The 12,150-nt window shown below is 42.2% G+C and overlaps 1 protein-coding gene across 1 annotated transcript; it reads right to left on the bottom strand.

The window, feature by feature from the left end:
• Positions 1–5,891: 5,891 nt before the first annotated feature.
• Positions 5,892–11,522, bottom strand: LOC147964771 (uncharacterized). Its single transcript, XM_087531298.1, has 2 exons — positions 10,301–11,522; positions 5,892–6,294 (listed from the first exon to the last, which is right to left on the bottom strand). The coding sequence occupies exons 1-2, from the start codon at positions 11,520–11,522 to the stop codon at positions 6,176–6,178; spliced, it is 1,341 nt and encodes a 446-aa protein (XP_087387424.1). The 3' UTR covers positions 5,892–6,175.
• Between the last annotated feature and the right edge of the window lie 628 nt (positions 11,523–12,150).

The raw sequence follows: 12,150 nt of genomic DNA, 5'->3' as shown, positions 1-12,150 counted from the left end.
ATTCACCAGTCTCCCTGTGTTGTTCAAATTCCCTTCAGTGATGACAAAGCATGCAGGCAACTTTGAGTATGTGTTTCTTATATATCATTGTCAGATTGTAAGATGTTGACGTGTTGTCCACCTTACATTTTCAATGTCTCCAACACAGTATAGTTTTGAAGTTTCTGCACTTGCTTTGACCAGACAAAGGCAATAATTCCAGGACTTAGCCAAATAGGAACACAAGGGAAAGAGGAATAAAAATTTATATTTGAATGGCCTGGTTAGTCCAAATCCGATGGATATCTTCCCAAGTCTTACTTATTTTGCAACATTCTATAGATTGATTTGTTATGCTGATTATATATCAAATGTTCCTCGCGACTCTCGCACAAATTATGTACTTAATTCTAAGAAAGACGGTGGGAACAAATTCCATGATAAAGATATTTGTATATAAAAGAACCAACGTGTGTAGTGGCAAGGATCGAAGGAATGGTCAACACATTGATATTTTGCATGGTAGGCATAACAGAATGAGATGTCATACAAATAAAGTGGGTTTGAGGCGTACATGATAATCAATGAGGAACAAGACACTATTTTTCTAATACATTGTATAGTTTACCGTTGTCACCGTAGCAACGCACGGGTATTTAGCTAGTATAAATAGTAAGCCATAGCGCTATTTTATTGAACAGAACCATTCATCTATTGTACCACTTTTTTTGAATTATTTAAAAAAAGATCGTGATTTTGAACAAATTTCATCATTTTGGAACAAAACGTTTAATGTTTTTTTAAGTTCATCGATTTTGCAAAAAAGTTCATCGAATTTGAATATTGTTCACAAATTCTTAAAAGAAAAAAAATTCAAATTTTAAAAACGTTCATCAAATTTGAGAAAGGGGTTCATCAATTTTGATAAAAAGTTAAGAGATTTTTTAAAACGTTCATCAAATTTGAAAAATGTTAACCGCTTTTCAAAAAAAGTTCATTAGAATCAAAAAAAGTTCACAAAATTTGAAAAAAGTTCATCAAATTTATAAAAATGTTCATTGAAAACATTGATGAAAAATGTGAATTTATGGAAAAAATATAAAAAATTGGATAGTTGAAGAACATGCATAAAAAAGTTGGCCAATGTAAAAAAGGTTCATGTATTCAAATATGTTCAAAAATTCAAAAACAAAAGTTCATGAAATGGAAAAAAGTGCACAAATTTTGTAAAAAAAAGATCACAATAAATGAAAGCGACCATGAGTTTGAAAAAAGTTCACATATTTGAAAAAAGTTCATTGAATTTGAAAAAAAGTTCATCAGATTGGAAAATAGAGTTCTTCGGATTTGAAAATTCTTAATCAAATTTTAAAAAAAGTTCAAAAAGTTCACTAGATTTGGAAAAAGTTCATCAACTTTTCAAAAAAGTTCATCAGATTTTAAAAAGAGTTCATTGAATTTGAAAATTCTTAATCAAATTTGCAAAAAGTTCATCGAGTTTGAAAAAAAGTTCATCTAATTTGAAAATAATTCTTTGAATTTGGAAAAAGTTCATCGAATTTGAAAAAAAATCATCATTTATGAAAATAGTTCACTTAAAATAGGAAAAAGTTCATTGGTTTTGAAAACAAAAACACCATCGAGTTGAAAAAAGTTTACGCATTTAAGAAAGAGAAAAAAACGAAACAAATATATGAGGGAATAAACCAGGAAGAACAAGAAAGAAAAAACAGAAAACGGAAATGAAAAAAAAAGGAAAACTAGAAAAAGGAAAAAGAGAGAGGCATGGAATGAATGAAAGAAGTAAAGAGTTGAAGTTTACCTTATCCGGCTTGCTGGCGCGGTGCTTGTGCGAACGAATCTGTTCCAGCGATGTCTACGGTTCGATTCTCAGTCAGCGCACTAATTTTTTGCGTACGACGAGAATGCACTGTAATGGGCCGGCCCAGCGCTGGGTGCTGCAGGAGCCCGTTTGTAAATTTGCCTATAACGGGCGCCTGCAGCGCTAAATAGGAAATGCCGCTCGGCTCGCCTTTACAGGTTATGTACTGGGCTGACTGTAAAGCACCGTCAGCCCATTACCTCGATTTCTTTCTTAGGCATGAGGACCTCCTATACGGCGCTTCACGTGGACATTAGCGGGCTATGGCCCAACCACTCGCTCACACCACTAATGACGCAGTCGCTTGCTCGTTATACACTAAAAAAAACAAAAGAGAAGCTCTTTTCTTGCTTGATCTGCTGATCCGATCAGTTGACCATTGACCTTATCCATTTTAAAAAAGTTTATCGGCTCTACAGACTGAAAATAATTCATGATTTCAAAAAGTTTGCGAATTCGTAAAAAGTTCACAAATTCATTTATTTTTTTGCGAATTGAAAGAAATCATGGATTTCAAAATTTTCACAAACTTGATTTTTTAAAAATTCAAAAAATGTTCACGAATTTAGAAAATATTCACAAAGTCAAAAACATTGCGACTTTAAAAAAAGTTTGCGAATTTAAAAATCTTCAGGAATTCATAAATGTTCACGAATTCAAAAGAAAGGCACATGAATTTGAAAATAGGTTTTGTGTATTGAAAAAAATCCATGTAGTTGAAAAAAATGAAAAAAGAAAAAGAAAAGGAAAGCAAATAAAACCGAGCAAACTCCTATCCAGAAAACCAAAACGACAGAAACCCTGACCAGAAGCTTAAACACCTGACAAAAAATAATAATTAAATCCAGACAAGAGAAACACAAAAATATCCAGTGAACGAGGGGGGAAAAGCTAGTTAAAGAACGAAAAAAAGCTAGTGAACGAACGCAGTGCGCACGCTTCCGAACTGGATCGGTCATTCTCAATCAGGTGCTCGCGAAGCCACACCTATTTCACATCTACGTGTGTGCCCCGTTCGACTAGATCTAGCTTAGGTATGCCAGCTAAAAAGAGAAGATAACATAGGTGTATTTTCCTGTCATATTTATAATAATATTTATATCATTATTTTTGTTTATCACGCAGTTTATATTTAAAAATGATCATCAGATATTAAAAAAATCTTCACTGAGTACTTCGAAAATTTCCTTTTGTTTTAAAAACAGTGTTTGTGAAATTCCATAAAGGGTTAGTGACATTTAGAAAATGTTCACATGTTTCAAAATAAGCATATGACAATGCAAAAAAAATGTCCACAGAAATATAAAAATATTGTTCGTGTAATATGTAAAAATGTTGATACCATTCAAAAAATGGTCATAAAATTTCCGAAATACTTGCGTATTTAAATTTTTTGAAACAGTGTTCATGTAATGTAAAAAAAGTTCATGTAATTTAAAAAATGCTCATACCACATATAAAAACTTTGTACCTTTAAAAATATCCGCACACTGAAAATAATATTCATGAATGCCCATGTGTTGCACGGAACATCAAGATGCATTTATATGAGTAGTTTATCTTGTGGGAGAGAAAGATGAATAAGGGAATGCCTTATTTGCAAATGTGGAGAGGGGTGTGGGTATCTTTTTGCAAAATTGCCATAGTTTCCTTCCTATCCGTCGGATATAAATCAGATGGCCTATATTGCAGGATGGCAGGAACATCATCATCACCAACTCTGTTTTTTATAAGAATAGAGAAAATGTAAGCAAAATATGTTCATGACATGTAACAAAATGTTCGTACACTAAAACTGCGAGGATTAAAAAAAGTTCAAGAATTTGAAGAACAAAAAAAAGGGAGAAAAACAAACAAACAAAAATAAAAAAACAGAAAACCGATTTAGAAAAAAACACATTAAAAAGATAAATGGAAAAAATCGGTTAGGACCTTTCCAAAATTGGGTGGATGGTTCTCAAAACCAGTGTGCACTATACATGGAAGCTTCCGAAAACCGCTCACAAATAATCATTATCGTCCCGGCCTACTCGGGCAAGCGTGTAGGCGAGTGCTGCATCGGTTCTGCTTTAGGTGAGATAAAGAAGCGCTTAGAATGAGGCCCTTAAGGTTTACAACACATGTCATCAAGTGCAAAGTTGGTTTCAATACAGGGCCACAAATGATCAAGCATGCGCTTTGTAGTGCTCAAATGGAAGGAAGGGTCGGTTAGATGATTAAAGAAAATGCCCTCCCTTCAAGCCTTTATTTTGAGCATTCCATAAGGCCCATGCCAACACCACAAAGGTCAACCAATCTATTTTCGTGTCACACCCCCCCCCCCCCCCCCCCCTCGATTCCTTGAATGAGTTGATGAAATTCTACGAACCCATTCCAAGAGCATCCCCTGGCGTCCCTAATTACACTCTAATTTTTTTGGCTACGATGCATATAAAAATATGTGATCAGAATTATCGTCGTGCCCACACAACAAGCACGTCCTCCCTTGAACGGTATCTTTTGAGAACTTCGTCCCCACTAGGGATCATGTTCCTAGGCATTTGCTAGAGGATTTTTTGATTTTTTGCCGGGATCCTCGCTCTCCAAATACCCCTAATTCACCGAGCCTCAGAGACTTGATGATCTCTTCGTATAGGGAGCCCGTGGAGAATTGTGACGCCCGGACAATTGAGCTACAGTAAACTCACCCAAATGTGCCATGTCATCATGTTTTGCTAAAGCCATTTTGCCACTTGATGAAAACCGAGTCAAATTCAAGTTTCAAATAACAAGTCAAATTCTTATTTTTTCAAACTGTCAAATAAAAATGTTGGTGGTGTTGCAAATATTCATTAACTAATTATCATGATTAAGCCAATATTATTTTATTTACTAAAATTCCCCTAACCTAGTTAAAACTGAGCTGGCAACGGTTAATTGATACATTTTAATTTAAATAAATGTTTGGGCTTTCCGAATATTTCCAGAGCTTGTGTGTGGTCTTGATACATTGTCTAGTATTTATGTATGGAATGTCTAATGCAACGAAAATCAGTTGTTATTAACTTAAATTGCAAAACAGTATGGGAAATGAAAACACAAAGAATATATGAAAATGAAACTAGAAATAAACCTAACCTACTGGGCACTTGGCCCATCTAGCAAAGCTCACGGCCCAGCCCACTCACCACCTCACCTCGTTCCCCTCCTGCTACAGGAGGCGGGGAGACCGTGGCACGCATCCACGGCCATGGTCGCAGCCATGGCGTGCGTGGCGGCCATCGAGCCCCTCCCCGACGCCTTATGACCTGTGCCGCGCCCCCCATAACCCTAGCCCCTCTCTATTCTCCCCCCACCTCTCGCGCCGCCTCCTCTTCCCGCGCCATCACCGAGCTCCGCTCATCGCCGCGCCTCGCCGTGGCCTTGACCAACAGCCTTCCTGAGCCACGTGAATACGTCGAGGAGCTCCGCCCGCCTCATCCTCATCGACGCCAAGCAGCAGCTCAGGCGGCGGAGCACCGCATCGCCACCATCGGGGCATCCTCTCCGCGCACGGCTGTGGCACCTCGCCACCGATTGCATCACCGTCGAGTCGTCCCTGGCCTCCCCGAGCGCGTCATCGAACTCCGCGGTGAGCCGCGCTACCTCCCGCGTATTTTTCCCCGTCGATTCTCCGCTGTAACTCCACCCGTGTTCGCATGGCCGCTATGGCCGGAGCTAGCCGCGGCCACACCAGCGTTCCGCCCGCGCTCTGGCCGTCCATGGCCGCGCGTCCTGGCCTGCCTCCGCTCCCCGACCATGGCAAGGCGCCCGCCCTCGCAACCACGACCCTGCCTGTTGCCCGCACGCTGCTATAGCCGCTGGCTTTTGCTGCTGCTCCTCCTCTGGCCGCGGCTGATCATTTTACCTGCTAACCCTCTTGCCGTCGCTGTCGTTTGCTGCTGCTGCACCTTGTACTGCTACTGCTGCTGCTTTCCTACGCTGATGCTCTTGCTGTTGAGTCGTTGTTCCCTTCTACTGCTATCTCCGTTGCTTTTTTTTCGAACCGGGCTATACCCCTTTCCATTGCAAATGAACGGAAATACAGAGTTCAGACACATGTCAGGAGGAGGGAAAGAGGTAAAGCGAGTCCGGGCACTGCCAGGAAACCCACTACATTCGCCCGCCATCGAAACGAATGTCATGGGGCGAAAACCTAGACAGCACCGAATATCCACGGCAAACACCCATAAGTTTTAGCTACAGACCGAGACATGAGACATTCGCAAAAGAACCATAACGCCACCACATGATCGTACGGTCGCCCAGCTCCAGCCAACGAGGTATTGCAGCCCTTCAATCTCCTCCTATCGCCACCCTCGCCGCATTGCACATCTCCATCATGCGCATCGTGCTCGACCTGATCATCTCAGCACCGCTTCGCAGCTCCTTGGCGCCCTCCTCTTCCTGCAGTCCTGTCCAGTACAGTAGGAAAGAACACATGGAGAAAACAATCTCAAAAGGCGTTTTGATAATCTTTTTTTTGAATGTAGCTCGATTTCGAGCTAGCCAAATGGCCCAGCAAGCAGCAGCCAAGCCCACCGTATAGTACTTTTGTCCATCAGGAAGAAAAGTGTGGCACCAAGCAAAATATTGCCAGTAGCTATTCGGGCACATCTCAGTACCCAGAACCATCCCAACGCATCTCCAGATCACTTTAGCAACAGGGCAAGTAAAAAACAGATGTTGGGAGTTTCCCAACTCATTACAGAAAGAACATGTGGGATTCCCAGTCCATTTCCTCGTTCTCATAACTTGTCTAGTGAGCACAGCGTCCTGGGACAGTTGCCACATGAAGATTTTGATTTTGAGAGGGATCTTGGCTCTCCAAATCAATCTATAATGGCAACCACTAGGAGGGTTTTCAAGCCATTTATACACAGATTTAGTGGAGAATTTGCCATTGCTATTAAGCCCCCAGTAGACCCGGTCCACACCCTGACTCAACTGGATATTATTGATCATTTTGTTTATTTCCTCCCATTGACGAGATAATTCAGGGGTGAGTCTTCTTCTAAAGAAAGAGTGGACGTCCACATACTTGAAACTATCAATAGTGCAATCCTGATTATTGCAGATCTCAAACAGCAAAGGGTAGAGGGTCTGAAAAGGACTCAACCCGTTTATGGAATCTTTCCAGACTCTAACAAGGTCACAAAATTCCAAACGAATTTTCCTACCTACCAAATAGATATCTTTGACTTTAAGCAGGGCTTTCCAACAGGGGTAATTAGAAAAACTGGGCTTTACCGACGCCACAGATTTATTAGTCAAGTAACGCGCCCGAACAATATCTTGCCACATACCCGTTTGGTTCTCTAGTTTCCACCACCATTTGACCATCAAACTAACATTCTGCTTGTGTAAATCCTTTACACCCAGGCCACCCTTATCTCTGGATCTGCAGATCCTATCCCATCTAACCAGATGGTACCTCCTCTTCTTATTGCAGCCTTGCCAGAAAAACTTTCTTCTGTGTTTGTCTAAGCGCTCAATGAAAGTTTTATTCATGAGCCACATAGACATATGATATAAGGATAGTTGGGTGACTACCGAGTCCAGTAAGGTCAGCCTCCCCCCCATCGAAGCTGCATTGCCTATCCAGGCTTCAAATTTTTTCATATATTTCGTAACAATGAATTCCCAATCTGAATTTCTAAGGTTGGTATAGCTGACAGGCATCCCTAGATATTTGATGGGGAAACTGCCCACTTCACAACGAAATAGGTCTGCATACATTTTCACCACATTATCATCGCCTCCCACAGTGAGGATCTCACTTTTCTGGAAGTTCACCTTAAGACCAGACATCAATTCAAAAATATGGAGAAGCATTTTCAAGTTAACAGCTTTGTCAATGTCATGCTCCAGGCATATGATGGTGTCGTCCGCATACTAAAGAACTGCTACTCCATTAGGAATTAAATCAGCGGCCAGCCCCACTATCAGGCCACTTTTTTGGGCATTTGTAATCATTTTAGCCAAACAGTCCACAGCTAAATTGAACAGGAAAGGGGAATGGGGGTCACCTTGCCGGACCCCTTTCGCACTTTGAAAGTAAGGGCCAACTTGGTTATTCAACTTAATGCTCATAGTCCCATTGTGTAGGATACTTCTAATCCACCCGCACCATTTTTCGTTAAAGCCTCGGAGCTTATGACACTCAAGAATAAAATCCCAATTGACTTTGTCGTAAGCCTTCTCAAAATCAAGTTTCAGAATCACCCCCACTCTCTTTTTCACGTGAGTATAGTTAAGAATTTCATGCAGAGACATCACCCCGTCCATGATGTTCCTTTTTTTCACGAAAGTGTTCTGGGCCCTATTTATGAGCTTATCAGCATATTTTTCAACTCGCCTATCTAGGACCTTAGTGATAAGTTTGTACGGACATCTCAGGAGGCAAATCGGCCGGAACTGTTGAATCTTGTCTGCGCCCGCGGTTTTGGGGAGAAGAGTAATCACTCCATAATTAAGGCATTGTACGTCCAATTCCCCTTTATGAAAGTGTTCAAACAGGAGCATAATATCATCCTTCACGATATCCCAACACACCTGATAGAATTCTACAGGAATGTTGTCCGGCCCGGGTGCTCTATTGTGTGCCATAGCAAACAGAGCTTCCTTAACTTCAGTCTCTGTAAAGACCCGACACAAATCAGCATTATGCTCCTCATCAAGTTTTTCATTAATGGTCCAAGTATCAGGATCCATATGGAACTCATTGCCGGGTGCAGGTCCGAAAAGGTTTTTGTAGTACTCTGTTGCATGAGCAATCAAATTACTAGTCCCTTCTATTTCCACATCCCCAACTTTCAGGGAATGGATCGTGTTTTTCCTTTTACGCCCGTTCGCAATCTTATGATAGTAGTCAGTATGGAGATCCCCTTTCAGCAGCCATCTTTCATGAGATTGCTGCAACCAAAAGATCTCTTCGTTCACCAAAAGCTCATGCAGTTCCATACTAATATCCATTTTGTTACTGTACATCTCAGGGGATAGGGGGCCATTTTCTTCCAATTCTTCCAATAAGGCTAACTCCAACCTGAGCTCTTCTTTCCTTCTCTTGTCATGACCATACTTGTTGGACCACCACCCTTTAAAGTAATTCTTAAACCTCTTAAGTTTGATATTTAAGATATCAATAGGGTCCGAGGAGTGCACTTTCCTCGACCAGATCCTACTCACAGTAGGATGGAAATTTTCATCTTTAATCCAAGGAATGTTGAAACGAAACTCACGAGGCTTAGGAGCTTCACGCCCCTCTTCTCCATCAGAGAGAAGTAAAGGATTATGGTCTCTGATTTCTCGAACCAACTTCCTGACAGATGCCATAGGAAACAGATCCTCCCATCCTTCAGACATCAAGATGCGATCCAGTTTTTCCAGGGTAGGGTGAGCTTGGTTATTAGACCAAGTATATTTCCCCCCACTGATATAAATCTCTCTCAGGCTAAGGCATTGATGATGGAATTGAAGATGTCAGTAGCTCTATTATTCTGCATCTTTTTATTTTTCTCATCACCATGGCGCAAGACATTGAAATCACCCCCTACAATATAAGGCACAGTCATGCTACTACAACTAGCAGCCAGTTCTATTAGAAATTCCTCTTTAAACTCCTCATGAGCTGCCCCATAGACCACCAGCAGGCCCCAATCAGCTTTCTTCTTCTTATCGTGCAGGTTTAACTGCAAAACATATTTCCTTTTTGTACAGGAGGTGATTTCCATAGTATCTTGCCTCACTCCTCCTAAGATGCCACCAGACTTCCCCACAGATGGAATCCATTCCCAATGGAAAAGACCAAAAGGGTCAATTCTCCTAATGCATTTAGGAGTAAAATGTTCCTTCATAGTTTCTTGCAAACCAATAAAATCCAGAGAATGGTCACTAATCATGTCTGAGAGGCAGGTGGCCATTCCTTTCTTGCCTACCCCTCTACAGTTCCAAATGAGCCCTCTCATTTGGAACATTTTTTGTGAAAATAAGATCTAGTAGTCCTGCCAGGAGGCAATGCAGGACTACAACACACATCTTCAGAGGATACTGCCTTATTCTGGCTCCTAGTCACAGGCCTAGAGAGCTTAACGGCAGATTTCTTTTTATGTCTCCTATTCTTCAGTTTACCAGAGGCTTTTTGTTCAAATACAGTTTCATCTTGGTCAAGCCAGGTCAAGTTAGTAGGAACGGATTTTCCTAGTCCATTGGTAACTAAAATATCATCCTCAATATCAGTATTATTGTCCCCAATATTCTTTTTACTATCTAGATTTTCTTTCACCCTATCCAGCTCTCTAAGCACATTCACACATGTAAAATCATTATCAGGTATTTTGACCCCCATACAAGTGGCTCTATACATTAATTCTTTATCAGAAAGAGCACCAAAAGAATTCTTGCAAGATATACTGATGTTACCTTCCAGGTTCTTCTTCTGAGCCAGGTTAATAGCTTTAGCTTCAATATGCTCCTGTCCCCCCTGCGTATTGCGCTTGCTGAATCTTAGTGCCACTTCAGGCGCAAGGGAAGGTGTGAGGATGATCTCATCGTTGTGATCAGAAAGAGGAAGCTGTACCATGTAGTCACTTGAGGTCTTCAGATCTGGGTATACGTCACCATTCACCTCCACAACCCAAGCAGAGTTATCCCCAGTAACATCAAAAGACAATGAACGACGAGTTGCGGGTATATCATTTACCTGCACATCTTTAGGCTCAATTACATGTTCCAGCGGGGCCATATGTATATCAGTCTCCATAGCCACCATCCAGCGTGAGGTATCCAGAGTTGTTCCTCCTCCAGCCATCTCATGTTCTTTTGCCAGTGTTTCAATAAGCAGGGATGTATCATTTTCACTATCAGATGATTCTGAGAGGTCATGGTCTTGTGGTGACAGACGACAGGTCTTGCCCCCACGAGCACCAGCACCATCTCTGCTACTCTCAGGGATGTCAGCTTGCTTTTCCTCTTTTTCCTGATCAGCTCGTTTACGTTTAGGAGTCTGACCAGGTTTAGTAGGTGCATCTTTCGCTTCCACTTCCATAGGGTCTTTGATCACAGGATTCCTGACAAGAACTTCTTCCACCTCATAGGTAAACTTATAGAAACGCCCCCCCAGGACACCTTCCGCCGTAGCAGGCAACTGATCAACAGAGCGACATCCAATTTTGGCTCTAACAGACAAAGAACGATTTATAGTAGACACATCTACCTCAAGAGTAATGCCCACTAATCCACCCACATAGGCCACCGTCCTATCACATCTCTTGTTCGGAGGGATCTTCCCAATTCGAACCCAAGCAATTTCCAACAGGCCCTCAGATTCAATATCTTCAGACCAAGGAGAAAACTTAACTGAAACTCCACACTGCTTTAGTCTCACATTTTCCACAAACAGAGCACGATCCACTTCCCTAGGATTAGGCATCCTCATCACAAATTTTTGAGGTGCGAAAAATCTAGCAGAACATCTCCACCCCTGTCCCACATAGATGCTTAATTCATGTTCTATATCTTTGGTCGGAGCAGCCCCCTCAGTTATAGTAACAATCACGTTAAAAATCCTCTCCCTAGCTTGCATATCAATGCTAAAATCAGGAATATAGAAGAATCCCTGCCCCTTGCTTTGGAACGCACACATCATAGGAAAACACTCCCACGGCAGGAACTCAGCACATACCACATGCAAATGACCTTTCTTCTTACATCTATCACACACAGCTTGCGGGCATCTAGTAGTGAAATGACCAGTCAGATTACAGATCTGACATGGTTCAGGGCGAGGAGCAATATTACCAGGGTATGCAGGAGGATCTTGCGTACGAGGAGGAGTGGTGTTCTTCCCATGGGTGCGGACCATGTTCGTGTCCCCTTCATCCGCTCCCCACCGCTCCCGGCGAAGAAGCTCAGCCTGGTTGCCTCCGGCCGCCTTGTCCCACTTCTCCGATCCCGCATCTCTAGATCCCGAAGCTCTCTGTGTCGACGAGTCCCCCGTCTCCGTCTTGCGCTTCCAGACGTGGTGGTCAAGGCCATGGCCGCGTCCCCGGCCACGATCGAAGCGCCCAGCCCCACGACCATGTCGCCCCGCACCAAATCCCTCTCCCCTCATGGTGATTTTGCTTTTGTCAAGCGTATCGAGCGGTGGAATCTGTGTGGGGGATGCCACAACTTGGGCAAAATAACGACTATCTCCACGAATTTTTCCTTCCCACCAGCTGAAGGATTGAGGAACCCTAGATCTAGCCCCCAGCGGCGCGTCCCAGAAGTGA

The sequence above is a fragment of the Triticum urartu genome, chromosome 6A (genome assembly GCF_056163025.1).
Source record: "Triticum urartu cultivar PI428250 chromosome 6A, HENAU_Tu73, whole genome shotgun sequence".
Classification (NCBI taxonomy): Eukaryota; Viridiplantae; Streptophyta; class Magnoliopsida; order Poales; family Poaceae; genus Triticum; species Triticum urartu.
This window is presented reverse-complemented; position numbering and strand designations above follow the sequence as displayed.

Coding starts and splice junctions, on each gene's coding strand:
- LOC147964771 (XM_087531298.1), bottom strand. CDS start 11,522: ATGTGTGCGTTCCAAAGCAAGGGGCAGGGATTCTTCTATATTCCTGAT. Junction 6,295..10,300: donor TCAGAAGAAGAACCTGGAAG/GTAACATCAGTA, acceptor TGTACTGGACAG/GACTGCAGGAAGAGGAGGGC.